This window comes from Mesoplodon bidens, assembly GCF_964165515.1.
Source record: "Mesoplodon bidens genome assembly, chromosome: 6".
Lineage (NCBI taxonomy): Eukaryota > Metazoa > Chordata > Mammalia > Artiodactyla > Ziphiidae > Mesoplodon > Mesoplodon bidens.
In genome coordinates, this window is record NC_138162.1 from 27,008,963 (window position 1) to 27,031,841 (window position 22,879).

At 42.0% G+C, this 22,879-nt stretch overlaps 1 protein-coding gene across 1 annotated transcript in view; it reads left to right on the forward strand.

Moving 5' to 3' along the window:
* Nucleotides 1–500: 500 nt before the first annotated feature.
* The window catches only part of TMEFF1 (transmembrane protein with EGF like and two follistatin like domains 1), a 92,432-nt gene continuing 70,053 nt past the window's right edge, over nucleotides 501–22,879 (forward strand). The window contains exon 1 of the mRNA XM_081237680.1: nucleotides 501–754. Within this exon, the coding sequence (XP_081093806.1) occupies nucleotides 565–754 (190 nt within the window). The 5' untranslated portion in view covers nucleotides 501–564. The remainder of the gene's footprint in view (nucleotides 755–22,879) is intronic.

Below are 22,879 nucleotides of genomic sequence, written 5' to 3' on the forward strand. Positions count from 1 at the left end.
CACCTCCCGCCCCCCGCGCTCCCGCCCCGCCGCAGGAACAATAGCTCCCCCGGAGGCGGCGCCGGCCGCGGGAGGGGGCGGAGCTGCCGGCGCGAGCGCTGGGGGTGTGCGCGGGGCGGGGTCGCAGCCACCCCTCCCGCCGGCGGCTCTGTCACGCTCCCCTCACCGGGCGGGCCGGGGTCTTTTGTGACGCGGCGGCGACGGCTGCTGACACAAAGGGAAGGCAAGCAGGCGAGCGAGGGGCTGGGCCTGCCCCCGCCCCGCGACCCCTGCCCCACGACCCCCTCCCGCCGCGCGCGCGCCCGCTCGTCCCCCGGCCTCGGTCTCCCCGGCGCGGGCTCGAACCCTCGCGCGCACCCGTCCCGACCCTCCGACTCCGTCCCGAGCACGGCGGGCCAGGGCCTGGCGGGCGCTGCGGGTGGGGCGGGGATGCTGGGGTGCTGCTCCCGGGCGCAGCGGCGCGGCTGGTAGTTGGCGCCGAGGCAGCGGCGGGGCTCCTGGCGCGCGTCTGGATGCCCGGGGCCTGCGCTTCCCTGCGCTTCCCGCCGTCCCGGGGCGCCAGTCATGGGCGCCGCGGCCGCTGAGGCGCCGCTCCGGCTGCCGGCCGCGCCCCCGCTCGCCTTCTGCTGCTACACGTCGGTGCTTCTGCTTTTCGCTTTCTCTCTGCCCGGGGGCCGCGCGTCCAACCAGCCCCCGGGTGGCGGCGGCGGCGGGGACTGTCCCGGCGGCAAAGGCAAGAGCATCAACTGCTCAGGTAGGACTGGCCGGAGCGCGCCCCTGCGGCCCCTCCCTCCCTCCGCTCCCGCTGCCGCCTCCCTGCAGGTCCCCGCGACCCGGCTGGGCCGGGCCCGGGCGTGGGGGTCCCGGGAGCTGGGCCGAGGGGGAGCGAGGGCGCGGGGCAGGGCGCAAGCGCGCGGTGCGGGCTTGGGGACCGGCGTGGGGCCGGGGAGTGGCTGTGCGTGCGTCCGTGTGTGCCGGGTGGCTGGGCGCGGGCGGCCGGGAGTGTTGGGAGGAGGTGAGGCCCGGCCGGCGAAGGGGAGGCAGCGGCCGGGGCCCCCGTATGATCGTGGGTGTACACGCGGGAGCGCGTGTTTGTGTTGTGAAGGCTCAGGGGAGGGAGGGCGGCCCCAGGCAGGGATTTTCTGTGTGTATATGTGACGGTGAGAGGCCAGGGGAGTGACCGTGCGCTGGGGAGATTCCTTCTTCGGGCACTCGGGTTTCAGAGGGGTCGTGTGGGTAAAGGGAACGGGTGGCCCAGAGGACGCAGATTGACCAAGGAGAGTGACAGTGTGTGTGTGTCTTTTGGGTTGAGAGGTGGGCGCTCGGAGCTTGGAGTGACCCCGGGTCTGTGGATATGAGCAGGGAAGGTCCTGGGGCCCGGGAAGTGACCCTCTGCTTTTGTGTGTTGCGCTGGATGAAGCCAGGAGCTCAGGGATGTGCCGGGGGTATGCACTGAAGAGGAAGGGTGCGGGTCCTGGGGTGAACCTCGTTTGTGTCGATTCAGAGGGAGGTTAGCTAGGGAATCATCCTGTGTAGGATTTGGCTAACAGAAAGAGGCAATTAGGTCTCAGGGAGTGCCTCTGTGCAGCAAGGTGTGAGCCGGGTTAAGGTGGTGTGGAAGGAGGGAAGCGGTTCCGAGGAAGTGATCGTGTGCGTGCGTTTGTCTGCTTTGCGGGAGGGCCTGGAGGTTGGCAGCCACGGGAGCACGGGAGTACAGGAGTGACCTCTCCCCTCCCTCCAAGGCCGTCTGCACCCCCGCAGCTGCTGGAAACAAAGAGCCTGCTGGGGACGAGACTGTGGAGGAGGGTATCCTGGCCGTGAAGTTCCCTTTTCCTTTCACTATGGGTCCCAGAGGAGCCCTGGGGCAAGGAGAGGCTTCCAGGTCTCATTTAGGGGTGGGTAGGTCCTCCTGGAGCTGGCCTGGCAGATGCTAGTGATCATAAGCCACAGCCTTGCTAACTTGCCCTTTTACCAGTTCTCGTTCTCCACTTGTCTTCTTTGAACCAAGGGTGGGAGAAGCAGCATGGGGGGTGGGGGAGAGGGGGAAAGAGAGGGTGGACAGGCCACAGGGAATCCGGCTGGTCTGCCTGCCAGACAACCTTTGTACCCAAAGAGCTCTTGAAGGGGCATTGTTTTGGGGGGAGTGAGGAGGGAGCCAGAGGGCCTCAGCACAGATGCTTATGCTACCCTACATGAAGAAAACCTTTGGCCTGCTGTTAAGGTTTGAAGGTCTAAAAATCTTTTAATAATTTTCATAATGGCATGTTTTATGATGGGGGAGGGGTTAGCATAGTAAACAACAGTGTATCCATTAAAACTTTTCCATCCATGAAATAACTTTTACTTTATTTTTCTAATTAAAAAAAACTTTATTTTTGGCTGTGCTGGGTCTTCGTTGCTGCGTGTGGGCTTTCTCTAGTTGGGGTGCACGGGCTTCTCTTGTTGCAGAGCACGGGCTCTAGGTGGACGGGTTTCAGTAGTAGTGGCATGTGGGCTCTAGAGCGCAGGCTCAGTAGTTGTGGCGCACAGGCTTAGTTGCTCCACAGCATCTGGGATCTTCCCTGACCAGGGCTCGGAACCTGTGTCCCCTGCACTGGCAGGCAGATTCTTAACCACTGCGCCACCAGGGAAGTCCCTATTTTTCTAATGTTAAGTGGAATATGGGATAATATTTTAACCATTAATCACACTTTAATGGTTAAAAATAAAAGTCATTTGTATATTAGAGTGCCTTTTTGTAACAAATACTGGTTATCAAACTAGTAAGTGATCACACCCTGTCAAAATATTTTATGGGCTAATGTGCTGTGGTTATTTGTTCTTGCTGAGATAATTTGTCCTTAGCAAAATAAAGTGTGTATTGACAGATGTTTTTGCGTATGCATTCTAACTCTATGGATAGTATAAGTTTTAAGAAAGGACATACAGGGCTGGAAACCCACATGGTGTGGAAAAAAGGGACTGATTTGGGGATTTGGGCCCTTGCTAAGCAACTGTGTGATTTGGAGCAAGTTACTTAATTCTTCTTAGTTTCCCCTTTTATTAAAAGAGGGATTTGGATTTAATAATATCTGAGTCTTCTTTCAAGGGTATATTGATATTTTGATATATATAATAGTAAATTACACTCATCAAATAAAATGTTTCCTAATGCTAAGATATACTTGAATAACTGGGTCTAAAGCTAGAGTTTTAACTAAATGATATTTGTAGATTCTTGTCATAACTCTTTCTAGGATGAAGATCTGGGAATGATTCATATGAAAAATAAAATTTTAAAAAATGAATTTATTTATTTATTTTTGGCTGCATTGGGTCTTCCTTGCTGCATGCGGGCTTTCTCTAGTTGCAGCGAGTGGGGGCTACTCTTCGTTGCGGTGCGTGGGCTTCTCATTGCAGTGGCTTCTCTTGCTGCAGAGCACGGGCTCTAGGCGCGTGGGCTTCAGTAGTTGTAGCACGTGGGCTTAGTAGTTGTGGCTTGCGGGCTCTAGAGCGCAGGCTCAGTAGTTGTGGCGCACGGGCTTAGTTGCTCCATGGCATGTGGGATCTTCCTGGACCAAGGCTCGAACCCGTGTCGCCTGCATTGGCAGGTGGTTTCTTAACCACTGTGCCACCAGGGAAGCCCCGGAAAATAAATTTTTTTAAGTTGATTAATTAGAGAGCTATAATACTCCAGTCTGAACATAGGCATCTATTAATGCAGGTTGAGATTGTGCACAGACTTTTTTAGTACCCAGGTATTTTCCACAAAGTTTACTCCTTTACATGTTTGAGTTTTAAAATCTAAATGCTGGCCTTTACTCCCTGTTGATTTTCATTTTGGGTTTTGGACCGTCATTTCAGCCTACTCTGACCTTTCTGAAGCCTGATTCTGTCTGGCTGTGTGAGTTGGGTCACTCACAGCTTTGTGGCCCTTGTAAATATGAAGAGCAGATCTGTGGCTTTATTGAATTAATAGAAGTTGTCTAGATTGTGGAAAAGAATGGAACTATGTGATATTTTACTGCAGACTTGCTTCTAAATCGGTTGATGTTGATACATTAATCAACCAGATGTTCAGCCAGCTATGCATCCTCCTAGTTGCATTTAACAGATTTTTGAGCTTCTGCTGTTCAACATTTTCCCATTTTGTTTGCCAGCCTATCATTAAAAGATTCTGTCAGATTGTCTTGTTTGAATCAGTATATATATATATGTCTGTATCATCCATTTTCCATTTTAGTAATCATATCAAGAAGCAAATGTCATATAGTCTGCCTTAATCAAGAGCACATGGTGGCTTTTTCTTTTTATTGTGTTCAAAAACTTATTTACCCATTCTAGAGTTTTTCAGTGGATATGTGGCAACTTTACTTATGGATTTTTTTCCTGGATTTCCATTTCTCCTTTTTTGAAAATTGAGAATGCATTCTCTCATTTCTGGTCTTCTGGCACGTTGTCAAGATAGCTTAGATAATCAGCAGTCAGATTCTTAAAGTTTTTTCAGTACCATGGAGTATGATTTGTTTGGATCAGAAAGCAAATTCTTTTGAACTAGCTCTCTATTACCTTACTGTCCACTTTCCCTGCCACTTACCTTAGATGTTAGCTTTGTTTTATCAGAGTTCTACCTTTCCTAGTTTGAAAATCATGCTCTTTGGAGAAGATTACGTAAACAAAGAAGAAACTGAAAGGATCTGTATTATCCCTGTTATCTCTTGATATTACAACATCTTTCCTAAGCATTGGGCCCTTTGTTTATTTCTTCTTGTTCTAAACAAGACTTTAAAAAAAAATTGTCCTCTGTCTCAGTTCTCCACTCATTGTGGACTTTATACTTATTGTTTTGATTTTATATCTTTTTAGTTGTACTTATTCTTTTAAAAATCTAACTTATCAGAAAGATCCATGTTCATCCAAAGAGAAAAAAGTCTGGAAATACAGGATTTATGTGAAGAAAAATGAACCTTGAACCCAGGAGACCAGGTAACCTTAGATATGCGCCCCCCTTTTTCATTTATAATGTGGAGATAATGATAATAGTCTTTTTTGGCTCTAGGGTGTTAGAGAAGAAAAAATGAGGCTAAACATGTGAGACATAGATGTCTTAGGGAATGGGGTTAAAGAGAAAGAAAAACATTCAGAGAGACCAATAAGCCGCATTGGTGAGAGACGTAAGGTGGAGAATTTGAAGTAGGTTTTTAAAATGTCACGGGAATTAGAAGTGGATCCTCTGGATTGTGGTGGTGGTAAGGATGATATAAATGGATGATATAAACTTCAGATTAAGAGAAGTGCCTTGTTGAGAAATTAAGGAAACACTCCCATTTACCATCACAACAAAAAGAATAAAATACCTAGGAATAAACCTACCTAAGGAGGCAAAAGACCTGTATTCCAAAAACTGTAAGACGCTGATGAAAGAAATTGAAATGACACAACAGATGGAAAGATATACCGTGTTCTTGGACTGGAAGAATCAGTGTTGTTAAAATGACCATACTGGGACTTCCCTGGTGGCACAGTGATTAAGAATCTGCCTGCCAATGCAGGAGACACGGGTTTGATCCCTGGTCCGGGAAGATCCCACATGCTGTGGAGCAGCTAAGCCCGTATGCCACAGCTACTGAGCCTGCACTCTAGAGCCCATGAGCCACAACTACTGAAGCCCCCACATGCTTAGAGCATGTGCTCTGCAGCAAGAGAAGCTACCGCAATGAGAAGCACATGCACCACAATGAAGAGTAGCCCCCACTTGCCACAACTAGAGAAAGCCTGCACATAGCAATGAAGACCCAATGCAGCCAAAAATAAATAAATTTAAAAAAATAAATAAAATGACCATACTGTCCAAGGCAATCTACAGATTCAGTGCAATCCCTATCAAGTTACCAATCGCATTTTTCATAGAAATAGAACAAAAAATTTTAAAATCTGTATGGAAACACAAAAGACCCTGAATAGCCAAAGCAATGTTGAGAAAGAAGAGCGGTGCTGGAGGAATTACGCTCCCTGACTTCAGACTATACTACAAAGCTACGATAATCAAGACAGTATGGTACTGGCACAAAAACAGACATATAGATCAATGGAACAGGATACAAAGCCCAGAAATAAACCTATGCACTTATGGTCAAATAATCTATGACAAAGGCAGAATATACAATGGAGAAAAGACAATCTCTTCAATAAGTGGTGCTGGGAAAACTGCACAGCTATGTGTAAAAGAATGAAATTGGAGGGAATTCCCTGGTGGTCATGGTTAGGACTTGGCACTTTCACTTCCGGGGCCCAAGTTTGATCCCTGGTCAGGGAACTAAGATCCTGCAAGCTGTGTGGCATGGCAAAAAGTAAACAGACAAACAAACAAATAAATAAAAGAATGAAATTAGAACATTCTCTGACCCCATGTACAAAAGTAAACTAAAAATGGATTAAAGACCTAAATGTAAGACCAGATACTATAAAACTCATAGAGAAAAACATAGGCAGAATACTCTTTGATATAAATTGAAGCAATAATTTTTTGGATCCATCTCCGAGAGTAATGGAAATAAAAACAAAAATAAACAAATGGGACCTAACAGAAGTGCCTTTTTAGTGGCAATTCAGGATTTTGGGGAATAAAAAGTGAATTTTTCCTAATTAGTATAAAATCTTGAACAGGACATTTCTAGATCCCTGGTATGTAATATGTGGGTGTTTATTAACTTATTTAGTGAAACTTGATTGAATACCTGCTTAGTATAACCTAATATACTAGATATTAAGGGAATATATGAGAGGTCATCTCTGCCTTCAAGGGCCTTATGTTCCAACAGAGGTGGTTAGTTAGCTTCTTATAAATATACACAGGAAATTTCTATTTACTAGACCTGGGCTTTCTCGCACTTCCCTCCACCCCACTCAAAAGTAAGCATTTATTGAACACTGACAGCACTGGAATTTTTATTATTATATATATTTTTTGCGGTACGCGGGCCTCTCACTGTTGTGGCCTCTCCCACTGTGGAGCACAGGCTCTGGACGCGCAGGCTCAGCGGCCATGGCTCACGGGCCCAGCTGCTCCACGGCATGTGGGATCCTCCCGGACCGGGGCATGAATGGAATTTTTAAAAGGTGTACAGTTAAGTGATTTTTAGTATAGTCACAAAGTTGTACGGTCATCACCACTATCTAATTCCAGGACATTTCACCCCAAAAAGAAATCCCATACCTATTAACAGTGATTCCATGTTCCTCTTTCCCCCCAGCCCTTAGCAATGACTAATCTTATTTCTGACGTTATGGATCTGCCTATTTTGGACATTGCATGTAAATGGAATCATACAGTATGTGGCCTTTTGTGATTGGCTTCTTTCAGTTAGCCTGACATTTTCAGGAGTCATCCATGTTGTAGCATGTATCAGAACTTTATTCCTTTTTATGTTTGAGTAATATTCCACAGTATGGATGTATATGGCACATTTTGTTTTTCTGTCAGTTGATGGACATTTGGGTTGTTTACACTTTTTGGCTGTTATGAAAAATGCTGCTGTGAACATTCATGTACAAGTCTTTGTGTGGACATATGTTTTCAATTTTCTTGTTTAACTCTAACATTTTGAGGAACTAGCAAACTTTCCTAAAGGAACTGCAACCATTTTAGATTTTCCCCAGCACTGTATGAGGGTTCTAATTTCTCCACATCCTCTCCAACACTTGTTATTGTCTTTTTGATTATAGTCATCCTAGTTGGAGTCCTAGTTGAAGTTGTGGATCAATGTGGTTTCGATTTGCATTTCCCTAATGATGTTGAGCGCATTTTTATATGTGTAACGGCCATTTATATATCTTGTTTGGAAGAATGTCTATTCAGATCCTTTGCTGGGCTTGATTTTAACTTTCTGTATTAAACATTCCCTTAGTAAACCATACTGTCCAAATCCCACAGCACACAGATGCTCCAGGGGTAGGTTAACTCTGGTTTGTCTGTGTATCATTTGATTTCTCTGCTTACCAAGAATTAGTTGTGTTTGTTCTCAGATTTACTTATACCACTGGTACTTGTGAGTATAAATTAATAAATATTACTCAAATAGATGAAATGTGAATGCACAAGGAATTGTTTTTATGCATTGCTTTGGAAAGACTTGATAAAGGCATGAAGCTGAAAGAATTGCCTTTCAGTGAATTACATTGTGGTCAAGACAGCTGAAACAGATTGGGAAACCTTATAAATCTCTGGAAGGACTCTGCTCCTAGAAAACTTTGCAAGTATTTTTAAGTCCCGTTCTACTGTAAAAGAGAGGAAAACGGACATTGTAGATAATGGATTATGAGTGTGGTTTATCCAAGGAAGGGGGGAGCTGCATTTGGCAGGCCCAAAGGTCCTGATGCTACATGAGGAAATGAATGTACATTTATATGTTTAAAGTTAAAAATGATTATAATATGTATGTGTCATTTTAAAAAATGATTCCTTGCTCTACCTGACTTTTATGATTAATTTATCAGTGAGAGTTTCCACTATGCAAGGTGCCCTAAGGAAGATACAGATACAGTGTTGAGGGAATGAATAATTATGATTTCTAGGAATGAAAACAACACTTTCTCTGAATAAGTGGCACTCTAGCTGGGCTTTACAGGCAGAATGTCAGCCTGAAACACCAGCCTCACTTTTGCCTGAGGCCTTTGCTGTTGATGTTCCTTTTGCCTGGAACCTTCTTGTCCCAGTTGTTTATCCCCTCATCTCCTTCACGTCTTTAATATCACTTGCAAAATGATGCCTTAAAATTGCACGCTTTTCCACCTTCCACCCGTTCTGCCCCTCTCCCGCTCTAATCTTCATTTATGTTTTCTTCCTGCTCAAAGCACCTTTTCCTTTGTGACCTGTTATACATGTTACTTATTCTCCGACTCCTCTGTGTAGATCCATGAGGGCAGGGATTTTTGTCTGTTTCTTTCACTGCTGTGTTATCTGTGCCTAGAACTGTGTCTGGCACAAAATTAGATGCCCATCTCATATATATATATTTTAAATTAATTGATTAATTAATTTTTGGCTGTGTTGGGTCTTTGTTGCTGCGCGCGGACTTTCTCTAGTTGAGGCGAGCAGGGTCTACTCTTCATTGCAGTGCGCGGGCTTCTCATTGCGGTGGCTTCTTTTGTTGAGGAGCATGGGCTCTAGGGCGTGCAGGCTTCAGTGGTTGTGGCATGCGGGCTCTAGAGCGCAGGCTCAGTAGTTGTGGCACACGGGCTTAGCTGCTCCGCGGCATGTGGGATCTTCCCGGACCAGGACTCGAACCCATGTCCCCTGCATTGACAGGTGGATTCTTAACCACTGTGCCAACAGGGGAGCCCCCCATCTCATATTTATTTGTGGAATTAATGACTGAATGAACGTAGAAACTGAGAAGAGTTGGAAGGGGTATTCTCTGGGCCATGGGAATGCTGTTGGAAAAGGTACAAAGATGCAACAGCTAGGGGAATATTTGGGGATACTGGGATGTGGGGATTAAGGCAGGAGGTGAGTCGCACAACTGCCACAATGTTAGAGGAAGGCCTTGAAGGCTGAGCTGAAGGTTTGGCACTTGCTCTGAAGACAAAGGGAAACTTAAAGGATTCGAGTGACATTGTGGTTTTAGAAAACAAAGTCTGGAATTGTTGAAGATGAAAGGGAGAAGGGAAGAGACTGGGAGCATGGTGGAAGATAACAGTAGTGGAAATGGGGAGAACTCAGAGGACTTGTTTGGCCTGCACTGTATTTTTAAAAATTGCATTGGTTGTTAACCATTAAAAATCTTGAGGTGTCACTTAAAAACCTGGATTGTGGTCTGCCCTTCTAAACTTGGAGGTATTGGTAACATTAGGCTCTTGCCACGTGGCAGAAATCCTCCAGAGTTGTCTAGTGGGGCATCAGCTGTTCACTTTGTTAGTCCCTACCCAGCCATCCTTTCATTGACCTTTTTCTCCCTTAGCTTCTGGATCACCTGCCATAGGAGGCGGGATGAACTGTGATGCTCTTGATTTGGGATGGAGAGCTTGTTTGGAGGAGGGTCAAATTGGTGTGTATTCCTTCCCTCATTCCTGTTACTCACCATCACCAACTTTAATGCAAATCCTTATTTCTGCAGTTTCAAATCCTTACCATCTGAGCACCTCTCCTGCCTGTACTCCTTGCAACTTCTGCTGAACTCTGTTCTTTTTTTTTTTTTTAACATCTTTGTTGGAGTATAATTGCTTTACAATGGTGTGTTAGTTTCTGCTTTATAACAAAGTGAATCAGCTGTATGTATACATATATCCCCATATCTCCTCCCTCTTGCATCTCCCTCCCACCCTCCCTATCCGACCCCTCTAGGTGGTCACAAAGCACCAAACTGATCTCCCTGAGCTATGTGGCTGCTTCCCACTAGCTATCTGTTTTACATTTGGTAGTGTATATATGGCCATGACACTCTCTCACTTCGTCCCAGCTTATCCTTCCCCTTCCCCGTGTCCTCATGTCCATTCTCTATGTCTCCATCTTTATTCCTGTCCTGCCCCTAGGTTCTTCAGAACCATTTTTTTTTGTTAGATTCCATATATATGCGTTAGCATACGGTATTTGTTTTTCTCTTTCGGACTTACTTCACTCTGTATGACAGACTCTGGGTCCATCCACCTCACTACAAATAGCTCAATTTTGTTTCTTTTTATGGCTGAGTAATATTCCATTGTATATATGTGCCACATCTTCTTTATCCATTCATCTGTCGATGGACACTTAGGTTGCTTCCATGTCCTGGCTATTGTAAATAGTGCTGCAGTGAACATTGTGGTACATGTCTCTTTTTGAATTATGGTTTTCTCAGGGTATATGCCCAGTAGTGGGATTGCTGGGTCCTATGGTAGTTCTATTTTTAGTTTTTTAAGGAACCTCCATACTGTTCTCCATAGTGGCTGTATCAATTTACATTTCCACCAACAGTGCTGCACTCTGTTCTTTTCCTTGTCAACCTTTGCCTTGAATCCACCTCCTACCTCTTCGTATTTGAAAGCTACCCTGCTATCTCTGACTATACGATTTTCCTTGAAACACTCTAATGATATTTTTATCATATTTAGTTTTCCTTTATTAATTTTATATCTTAGTTTTAGTACTTCCTCTTTTTCAACTTTCCCTTTTTTTTCTTTCTGAATTCTTGAGGTGGAAACAGATCATTGTTTTTTTTTTCCCTTAAGACCACAGGCATTTATGATAACATTTCTTTCATCATTGTTGTAAAATTTATGAATTTAGATATGTTACAGATAGATTGTTTTGTGGTTTTGCATTATGGTCTAAGAATGTGTCATAGAATTTCTAGGTTTTCACGTTAGAACTAGCTGTGTCTCTGCGTTCTAGTATGAGAACATATTTTATGAAATATACCTCAGAAAAGAAAGTGTTATTTCCTTGGCTTCTTAGTCTCCTATTGTATAACTATTTTTAAAAAATTAATTAATTAATTAAGTTATTTTTGGCTGCGTTGGGTCTTCGTTGCTGCACGTGGGCTTCCTTTTTTCTAGTTGCGGCGAGCGGGGGCCGCTCTTCCCTGCAGTGCACGGGCCTCTCACTGCGGTGGCCTCTTTTGTTGTGGAGCACGGGCTCCAGGCGCCCGCGCTTCAGTAGTTGTGGCACGTGGGCTCAGCAGTCGTGGCTCACGGACTCTAGAGCACAGGCTCAGTAGTTGTGGCGCACGGGCTTAGTTGCTCCGCGGCATGTGGGATCCTCCCGGACCAGGGCTCAAACCCGTGTACCCTGCATTGGCAGGCGGACTATTAACCACTGCGCCACCCGGGAAGCCCTCCTATTATATAACTATTAATTTTACTTAAAACAAATTTTTGAATTTCAAACTTTGAGATAAGTTGATGTAGTATACCCAGATTTCCCAATTAAGGTTTCACCACATTTGCTCTATCATAGTCTCTTTCTGTATCTAAGCCTATCTATCTCTATCTCTATGTATGTATATCTCTATCTCTATGTATGTATATCTCTATCTACCTTACATCTATATCTATATCTATATTATATCTATATCTATATATCTAAATCTTTCTTTTCTGAACCTGACTCTGCCAAGTTGGCTTCTACCAAGGGAAATGGTTTAATTTATGCTTTATATCAGTTCTGTACTTTTAATTCTTTGCGTTGTCATCTATTGTTTATGAAACATTGAAGCCTCCAGTTATGATACAGGTTTATTTTTCACAATTTTTCTTATATTTTTGTTATTCTGTTAGGGATATATACATTGTATAGTTTTTGTTTCATTTTTTGTCGTACTTTTTATTTTTGTGCAAGGCAGATTTAAAGAATCTCCTGAAGTCATAATGTTGCCCATTCCTTTTTGGATTTGTGTTTGTTTTTTAGTTTTAAGTGTTGGGATTTGTTTCCCAATGTATATGTAGACCATTCTGCTTTCATAGGTATTCAGCCCATTTACATTAAGTGAAATAATTATGATATTTGTGCTACCCTCCATTATCATGATTATCTTTTAAAATGTAAAATCCAGTTGTTTTTAGTATAGCCACAAGGTTGTGCAACCATCATCACAATCAATTTTGGAACATTTTTGTCCTCCCCAAAAGAGACCTTATATTCTTTAGCAGTCACTCCCCAAACCCCACTCCCACAGCCCTAGGCAACCACTAATCTATCTTTTGCTGTAGATTTGCCAATTTTAGACATTGCATGTAAGTGGAATCATACAATATGTGGCCTTTGGTGATTGGCTTCTTTCACTTAGCATAATATTTTCAAGGTTCATCCATGTCATAGCATGTATCAGAATTTCATTCCTCTTTATGACCAAATAATAGTTCATTGTATGGATAATACCACATTCTGTTTATCCATTCATCACCTGATGGACATTTGGTTTGTTTCTACTTTTGAGCTATTATGAATAATGCTGCTATGAACATTCATGTACACATTTTTGTGTGCACATATGTTTTCAGTTTTCTTGGGTACATACCTAGGAGTAGAATTGCTGGGTCACATGGTAAGTCTATGTTTAACATTTTGAGGAACTGCCAAACTGTTTTCCAAAGTGGCTGCACCATTTTTTACATTTTCACCAGCAATGTTTGAGGGTTCTAATTTCTCCATATTCTGGCCAATACTTGTTATTGTCTTTTTTTTTTTTGCGGTACGCGGGCCTCTCACTGCTGTGGCCTCTCCCCCTGTGGAGCACAGGCTCCGGACGCGCAGGCTCAGTGGCCATGGCTCACGGGCCCAGCCGCTCCGCGGCATGTGGGATCTTCCCGGACCGGGGCGCGAACCCGTGTCCCCTGCATTGGCAGGTGGACTCTCAACCACTGTGCCACCAGGGAAGTCCATCCCCTATATATGTGATTTCTCTAATGGCGTGTAAATTTTCAATTAAAAAAAATTTTTATTTATTTATTTTTGGCTGTGTTGGGTCTTCTTTTTTGTGCAAGGGCTTTCTCTAGTTGCGGCAAGCGGGGGCCACTCTTCATCACGGTGCCCGGGCCTCTCACTATCGCGGCCTCTCTTGTTGGGAGCACAGGCTCCAGATGCGCAGGCTCAGTAGTTTGGCTCACGGGCCTAGTTGCTCCGCGGCATGTGGGATCCTCCCAGACCAGGACTCGAACCTGTGTCCCCTGCATTAGCAGGCAGATTCTCAACCACTGCGCCACCAGGGAAGCCCTCAATTTTTTAAAAGCTGAATTGGAAGATAATGTCAACCCATTTACCTCCTCCTTCCCTCTCCCCCCTTTTCTACATTATTAGAAACATTGTTTTAGCAGAACTATTTTCATTATTCTTACTATTAATTCCATTATTAGCTTCTCTCATGGGAGAAATGAAATATTTAGGATTTTGCATATTTTTCTTCTCATGCACTTTGAAATTCTATATTTAAATCTTAAAACTCCCTCAGTATTTGCTTTTAGTTTATTAGATGATTTACTGTTAATCTTTTGTTACTATTTGAATCTATTTCCTTTTTACAAGTGTCATGTATTTTTCATGGCTCAGTAGTTTCATCATTTTTTGAATTCTAAAGTTCTTAACATATTCTTCTGCCTTCAGAAACTTTTCAGCCATGGTGCCATTCCTCTCATTTTTGTGCAAATATTCTGAGTCTTTCTTTTCTATGGTTTAAAAAAAAAAAAAAAAGCAGAGAAAAAAAAAGAAAAAGGAAAAAAAAACCCACACCTTTTTTCTTTGTTATAAAGGCAGTGTTTGTTTGATATAAGAAATTTGAGGAATATGGAAAAATGTAAAGAAGTCTGTGATGATTGCCATTCTCCTCTGCAGTATCGTAATGTTTACGCTGAAACTATTTCAATTTATACCAGAAAAAGTTGAACTTTTTCCTTTATATGGGTGTTTGCTTTGGCATATCCTGTTTAACCTGGAGCCACTATTGTTCACAGGAAAGATCTTTTGGAATTTTTAAGTTTAGCTTATTTTGCCTTGTCAGCTTTCGTATAATACCGTTTTACAAGTGAATCTAAACTGCTGATATTTCTATTTCAATTCTGTTATTTATAGCCTTATTGTATATTTAGATCCTCTATTGTTCACAAGTCAGCTCAGTCTTTGTTTAGTGTCTTGTGTTCATTTTTTCATAGTTTTTTTTTCATTTTAAAGTAGTTTGAGATATTTTTTAGGTGGTACCATTATGTTTACCATTGTTTCCTTCTCCATGTTCAGACCATAAATGCTTCCTAATTACCATTTAATTAAACTTAGTTTTTTAAAAAAATTATTCACTATTTTATAACAGTTTGCCATGGTTTAAGGTTGTGGTTGTATCAAAGTTTCTGTCCCAAAGGGGAGAAGTAACCTTTACAGTTTCCAGTGGTCTTTTGTAAAGATGTCATTTAATCTTTGCAACCCTGTGAGGAGGGATATTATACCCATTTTTACTCTAAGGAACTGGGATTTCTCAGAGAGATTTAGTGTTGGCCGAAATTACATAGTTACTTAATCAAATAATCAAAACTCTGAATCTGGAACTCTTTCTAATGCACCAGAGTTTGTGAAGTCCTTTTAAAGTTCTCTTTTAAAATAGTTAATATCAGTTTCTTCCGTGCCAACTTGCAGGTTGTTTTGTAGATTTTTGTCCTTGTGGGTGACTTCTGGTTTTTGGCTACCTCCCATTCCATTTGGTATTGCAGACACTAAGGAATAGTGGTTTGAAATAGAGCCAGAGATGGGAATTCCCTGGCGGTCCAGTAGTTAGGACTCAGTACTTTCACTGCTGTGGACCCAGGTTCGATCCCTGGTCGGGGAACTAAGATTCCACAAGCCATGTGGAACGGCCAAAAAAAGAAAAAAAAAAAAAAGAAATAGAACCAGAGGGTTTTTTTTGTATTTAGATTTATTTATTGATATTTTAAATTTTTTGATGGAGGAAATACTGAATATACATGCAGAATTTTAAAATACTTATATAAACATGTATATGTTGCAAAATATAAATTGCATTATAATTATATAGTTTATTTTTCTTTATTTTTTTGGCTGCGTTGGGTCTTAGCTGTGGCATGCAGGATCTTCGTTGAAGCATGTGGGATCTTTCATTGCAGCGAGGGCTCTTGGCTGTGTTGCGCGGGCTTCCTTCTAGTTGTGGTGTGTGGGTTTTCTCTCTCTAGTTGTGGTGCGCGGGCTCCAGAGCTCGTGGGCTCTGTAGTTCGCGGCATGCAGGCTCTAGTTGAGGCGTGAGGTCTCAGCAGTTGTGGCGTGTGGGCTTAGTTGCCCTGCAGCATGTGGGGTGTTAGTTCCCCGACCAAGGATCGAATCCGCCTCCCCTGAATTGGAAGGCAGATTCTTTACCACTGGACCACCAGAGAAGTCCCTATATAGTTTTATAACCTGCTTTTTTCCACTTCATAATGGATTTTGGTCTTTCCATATCAGTGAATGTGTTTCTGCTGCATACTTTCATGGCTGCATAATATCTCATCAATAACTTATTTAATTAATTCCCAACATATGGACACTTAGGTTTTTTTCCACTTTGCTGCTTTAAAAAAAAAAAAGCTGATGTTACCAATCATGTACCTACATTTTTATATGTTTTGTCTTCTATCCCTATCATAATTTCCTAGGAATAGAATTGTGGGGTTAAGGCATAGAGACAATTAAAATTTCCATGTATACAGCCATATTATCCTGTGAGAGGTTCTGCCAATTTATACTTTTATAGTTGGTTTGAGTGCTCATTTTCCACACCTTGTCCAGAGCTGGTGTTAATAAAAAAATAATAGCAAACACTTAACATAGCGCTTATGATGTGTCATGCACTGCTCTGAGTGCTTTCCCTATCTTTATTTAATCCTTCATCAACATTGTGAGATGGGAACTGTTATTGTCCTTAGTGTTATTGTCCCCATTTTACAGATGAGGGAACGGAGGCACAGAGTGGTAAATTACTAAGGTGTCACATAGCTGATAAGTGACAGAGCCAGGATACTGATCTAGGAGGTCTGATTCTAGGGTCTGCCTCTTAAACACTGAATTATAATGCCTGTTCATTTTTTTTTTAATTTAGGTAACATGATTATTCTCTCTGATTCTTAAACTTTAAAATTTTTTATTAAGATATAAATTCACATAACATAAAACTCACCATTTTAAAGTATACAATTCAGTGTTTTTTAATATATTCAGTATGTTATGCAACCATCGCCACTATCTACTATCTAATTACAAAGCATTTGCATTGCCCCCAAAAAGAATTTCCATACCTATTAATAGTCCCAATACTCTTCTGTCCCTGTCCCCTGGCAACCATATGGGACTTCAGTTTATGTATCTGTGAGAGTGAAGCACACAGGCTTGCCAAGCTAGTGAGAAATAGTAAGGGAGAGAGTGTTGAAGTTCGAGATCTTTGATAGGGCTAGAAAGACCCTGGGTACCATTAATACCCAGCTCGAGATCTAGGTATTTCTTTCTGATCCTGCAATAGACTGTCCTCCCCATCACCTTGCCTGAAGCATACTGACATAGAGGCATTTAGAATTGAAGTAGGCAGCAGGGAATGATTGTAGGTGTTGGGGTAGAGGATTGACATGATCAAAGTGGTGTTTAACAAAGGGTGGTTTGGCAGTAGTGTGCAGAATGGGATGAAAAATATTGGAGTCAGATAATTATGTGGCACATGTGAATTTCTTTCGTTAAATATAGCTTAGAGAACTTTTAGTCATCTCTGCTGCGGATGCTGTTTAATATTAATGTAAACTGCTTTTGATTTTATATCATGAAGTATGAGTGCAGTTTATTTTCCCCCTCATATCTTTATAGCAGAAAATCAGTAATGTAATATGGTTAATTTAGTAAACAAGTTGAAGAGAATTTAATTCCTAATTCATCTCATTTGCTGAGACTGAAGTCAACATTTTTTTAAATAAATAAATTTATTTATTTATTTATGGCTGCATTGATGTTCGTTGCTGCGCACGGGCTTTCTCTAGTTGTGGTACACGGGCTTCTCATTGCGGTGGCCTCCCCTGCTACAGAGCACAGGCTCCAAGGCTCTAGGGCACCTGGGCTTCAATAGCTGTGGCACGTGGGCTCAGTAGCTGTGGCACACAGGCCCAGCCGCTCTGTGGCATGTGGGATCTTCCTGGACCAGGGCTCGAACCCGAGTCCCCTGCATTGGCAGGCGGGCTCCCAACCACTGCGCCACCAGGAAAGTCCCTGAAGTCAACATTTACTAGATAGATCTGTTGTTTGATTTTCAATGATTTGTGTCATTAAAGGTATCTCTCAAACTGGTCTGGGGAAAGAGAGGAAGTGAATCTTTGTTGTATACCTACTTGTTCTAGGCACTGTTGCTTTTTAATACATTATCTCATCTAATTATTACAATACCTAGGGAAGGTGGTATACTCTACAATGTGAAGCACCAACATGTGAACCTGGCCCATATTGACCCCCAAACTCACGCTTTGTCCATTGTATGGCAAGCTGTCTCTGGGGTTGTTTGAAATCACATTGAGTCTTTTACCCCATTAAATATAACTGGTATAGAAACTTTTAAAGAGAAAAAATCATCCATGTTCAACTGGTGCAAACACAGCCCCTGTTAACCAATTTTGTTTTTTCCTGGATGGATTTTCCTATATGTGTTTTTTATACATTATCTTGATGTATGTGTATAGCTTTGTCTTCTGCCTTTTCACTTGACATTCATCAGCTATTTCCACATTGCTATATAATATATACAACCTTTTAAACAGCTGTTTAATGTTCCATGGCTGTGTCACACCATTTCCTGGTGATATTTTAATGTTTAAATATTTAATATTTAAACATTAAATATTCTTAATATTTCCACTGTTTTCAGTGTAGAGATCATGGAACTGTCTTGTAGGCAGTTGGATATGGGGTCATGAACAAGATGGGGTTATTTTGGGAGTGAAAGCATCCTACAGGGGTCCTGTAAGACTGGATTGGTATGCAGGCTTTCCCAAATACTATTAACATCTAGAGAATGAGAGTAAACCCATTGAAATTTTCTTAAGAGCAAGGTACAAAGTTTGAACATGTCCTGAAGGGGAGTCAATAAGGAATCAACTGGCGATGAACTGAAAATTTCCACGTGTTGATAAGTACTTAAAGAATACTTATTGTTAAGTGTTATTTAAGTATTCATTTATAGGACTTTGCCCAATGCTCTAAAGGCTGGAAATAGCACTGGCAAAAGCAGATGAAATGGCTTTAATAAGGTTGGAGAAAAGCAACTGAAGACTTGAGTGGTGGGAGTGCATGAGAATGCTGAGAGAAGTAAAATGAGATATCACAATGGGATGGCTGAGGGCAGAATATTTTTATATATCGTAGGAGCTGTCTTGTCTCAGTGCTTTAAGATTCTGGTAGTTGGTTAATAAAAGTTTTTAAAGTGTGGAGTCACAAAATAATTCATAAATGCATGTAGCGTTTTAACTTAAAAATATATATTTATTAAACAGTATTTTGAAAGAGGGCCCAGAATTTTTCTTTGAGAATAGCTGGAATTTCCCCTTTCTTGAATAAACCAGATTCATAATGCATTGAGTACACATTCCAGTTTTAATGGCTTTAAAAAGGAACTTAAGGCTTCCCTGGAGGCGCAGTGGTTGGGAGTCCGCCTGCTGATGCAGGGGTCACAGGTTCGTGCCCCGGTCCGGGAAGATCCCACATGCCGCGGAGTGGCTAGGCCCGTGAGCCATGGCCGCTGAGCCTGCGCGTCCGGAGCCTGTGCTCCGCAATGGGAGAGGCCACAACAGTGAGAGGCCCGCGTACCGCAAAAAAAAAAAATGTGAAAAAGGAATTTAAAGACTTGTGGATACAAAAATCTAGGTTTTTATCTTGCCTACACCTAAGGCAATAGCTATTTGTAAAAAGCAACTCATCTTAAGTCTTTCTGTAGCATTCAATTTTGCTTTCATAGAAACAATTTATTTTCACTCTTATGAAGAGTTGAAACCACAGAATTACAATAACAAATACAGTTGGCATACACAAGCTGTATAACATACATAACTGACTCTTGAAGCACAAGAGCTGCTCTCCTGGTTGGAGCTAAAGTACTCATGAATGTTCTAGAGTGACCTAGTAGCCTTGAGGATTCATTGAGCCATGGGCATTGGTTTGTATGTTTTACAGAGAAAAGCATACTTTGGTTAATCTGGAGAGTTGATTAAATTGGGAATAAATTCTAAGAGTGACATGGACTGAGCAGTAGGAGAAGGGAAAAGGAGTGATTAAAAGGGAAGTGGTCAGAGAGTTGGGGGGATAATGAAGATTATTAGTTTGGAAGGGGAGGCCAGGTGTGTCAACTGCTGTAGAAAGGTCAAGAAAAGAGTTGTAAGACTAAGAAAAAAGGTATGGATCTTTAGAATAGAGGTCATGTTGACCTTTGATAGAGTTTTGATATGAAGGGGGAAGAAGCCAGGCTTTCTAGAGGTTAAGACATTATTAAAGGAGGGACACCCACTCTGAGCCAGGACTTGACATAAACTTGGAGGCAATATATTTGGGTACTCCTATTGAAATGAAAAACTGCCGTAGTAATGTGCAGAGATCTTGCAGATTGCTGCTTATTTGACTCACTTTCTTTATGATGATTGTGTTAGAGAATTAAATGTAAAACCTTTCATTTTATCTTTTATAGTGGATCTAACCCGGGGGTGATTTTGTTCCCTAGGGGACGTTTTGTAATGTTGAGACATTTTTGGTTGTTACAGCTGGTCCTACTGGCATCTAGTGGGTGGAGGTCAGGGATGTTGCCGAACATCCTGCAGCGAACAGGATAGCCCCCGCCCCCAACAAAGAAGTAGCTAACCCAAAATGTCAGTAGTGCCGAGATTGAGAAGCCCTCAATTCTGGCGTAACATTTCCAAAGTTAATTCGCTTTTGGCTCCTGTAATTACTAGCTAACTCATAAGATCCTCCAGCTACCTTCTGTTTAATTGGAACAGTGGTAGGAAAGTAACATCATTCTGGAGTGCTAATAGGTCTCATTTTGAACTGCAGCCTGAACCTAGTTAGTGCTGCCAAAAGTTGGGGATTCTGGCAATTCAGGTTCACAGTAAGTAGGGTTCCTTCGCTTACTGTTTATTGTTCCCCAGCTTTGAAATGTTGATGAAAATTGAGACAAGTTTTACATTTAGAGAATTATATGACTGGCACATTTGTAACCAGAGCAAAGTATTTCTGTTTTGAGCCACTCTGCTGAGTGATTCCTTGTGTAAAATATTTCTATTTGGAGAACTGAGTTTTGAGGGCCTTAGAAATGGCTCATCCTTTTCGCTGAATTTCCATTTTGGGCTCAGGAAGGCAGGTGTGTAATCATCATCATCACTGACAGGTAGTAGAGTGCCCTCTTGATGCCTGGTACTGAACAGAATACTTGAAAAGAAATAACATTCAGAAGATGATCCCAATATAGAATTCCTTCTATACTGAGTTTGAGCTAAGGCAGTAGTTCTCAAATTTGGGAGGAGTCAGAGCACCAGAAAGTCATGATGCTCTTGATAATGTAATTTTATCATGTAAACTATGATGTAGCACCAGATTATTTAAGACTTTCCTTAGAAATGTTTATCTTAAATTTACATGCACTCATTATGTCAGGATTGTCTTTAACTTACATGTATCAGTGACCTGACCAATAGTGGCTTAAATGATAAGGACTTTATGTGTTCATTTCCCATAACAGTAAGTCTGGAGGGATGAAATCCAGGGTGGGTGTGGTGATTCCATAAGTCTCTCCACCCTCTTGCTCCTGTCTGTCTGGTCTACCATCTTTACCTCGTAGCTTTCACCTTCACGCATGTAAGATGGTTTCCACAACCTTAGGCAAGAGGTTTACTTTCCAAACAGAACAAAGAACGGAAGAAGGAAGGAGGAATGGACATTGCTTATATATCAGCTGTGGTACACAGCAAGGGATTTGGGGAAGTAGATTACTTAGCTGAGTACCTTGTTTCCCAGAACAAAATTGGGGTTCCCTTACTAAGTAAGAAGGAGAGAATAGATCCAAAGTAGGCAATTAGCCACAACGGCCACAATGACAAAACAATTTAAAGTATATGTTCGTGAGCTTGTGACATTCATGATCTTGTGTTCTCATAAAACACTGTTAGAGGACTTCCCTGGTGGCGCAGTGGTTAAAAATCCGCCTGCCAATGCAGGGGACACGGGTTCAAGCCCTGGTGTGGGAAGATCCCACGTGCTGCGGAGCAGCTAAGCCCGTGCGCCACAACTCCTGAGCCTGCGGTCTAGATGCTGTGCTCTGCAACAAGAGAAGCCACCACAATGAGAAGCCCGTGCACCACAACAAAGGGTAACCCCCGCTCGCTGCAACTAGAGAAAGCCAGTGTGCAGCAACAAAGACCCAATGCAGCCAAAAAAAAAAAAAAAGATACATTAAAAAAAATAAAACACTGTTGGAATTTTCCTATTAATATTCTTCACTTATTTGTTGAACATTAGTTTTGTTGACAGCTAACAAGGAAGTAATCTCAGATAGTGAGGGTTTAAGAAATCTAAGTGAAAGAAAACTCACTTAAAATGAGAAAATTCTCTCCATTGAAGTTTTTCCCTTTCAAATGAGAAACTGAAATTCTACTTGATTTTAATGAAGGTACATTATAGTCTAGGACACGAGTTTTCCTAAGGAACATGGTTTGGGAACCACTGATAATATTTATGCGTACTATTAAATTATTTGTGTCTCTGCTTTCACTTAACGTTGTTCATAGATAAGAACATTCTTTTCTCTCTCTTTTAATATTACCACACGTTGTGGGCAATGAAAACAATGCCATTTCTAAATTTTGTGTAATGATCCTATCTATATTAGTTTTATAATCAGAAAAAGTCTTACTAATTTTTCAAGGTCAGTGCAAAGTCTTGCCATCATTGACACTGCGCCCTATACTTCAAATCCATTTTTATTTCCTACTTCTTGAAACTCCTAGAGCAAACATAGTCTGTACAACACAATTTCCCCCTTATTATAGACTATATTTATATTGAATTAATCACTTATCGTTCCATATGTTAGCAAGATCATAAGCTCCCTGTTATGTTCTTTCCCGTGTATCCCAAATTCTTCGCATAATATTAGATACATAGGAGATACATAATTGCTTCCTGATCAACTAACTACGTAATCACATTTACCACATTAACACACATGAAAATAGCATGGATTTGATAGCAAGATAGGTGTAAAATAAAACATGACAAGTAACCAGTATAATCAGAATTTCATGACTCTTCACCCTTACCTGTTAATGTAGGACCTCGAGCCCCCACAGAATGCCTCCTTGCCAAGTTTATTTTTGGAGTTACTCAAGGGTGTACCATGTAGGCTCACTAATGTATTCTGGCCGCTGCCACACAGCATGTCTTGTT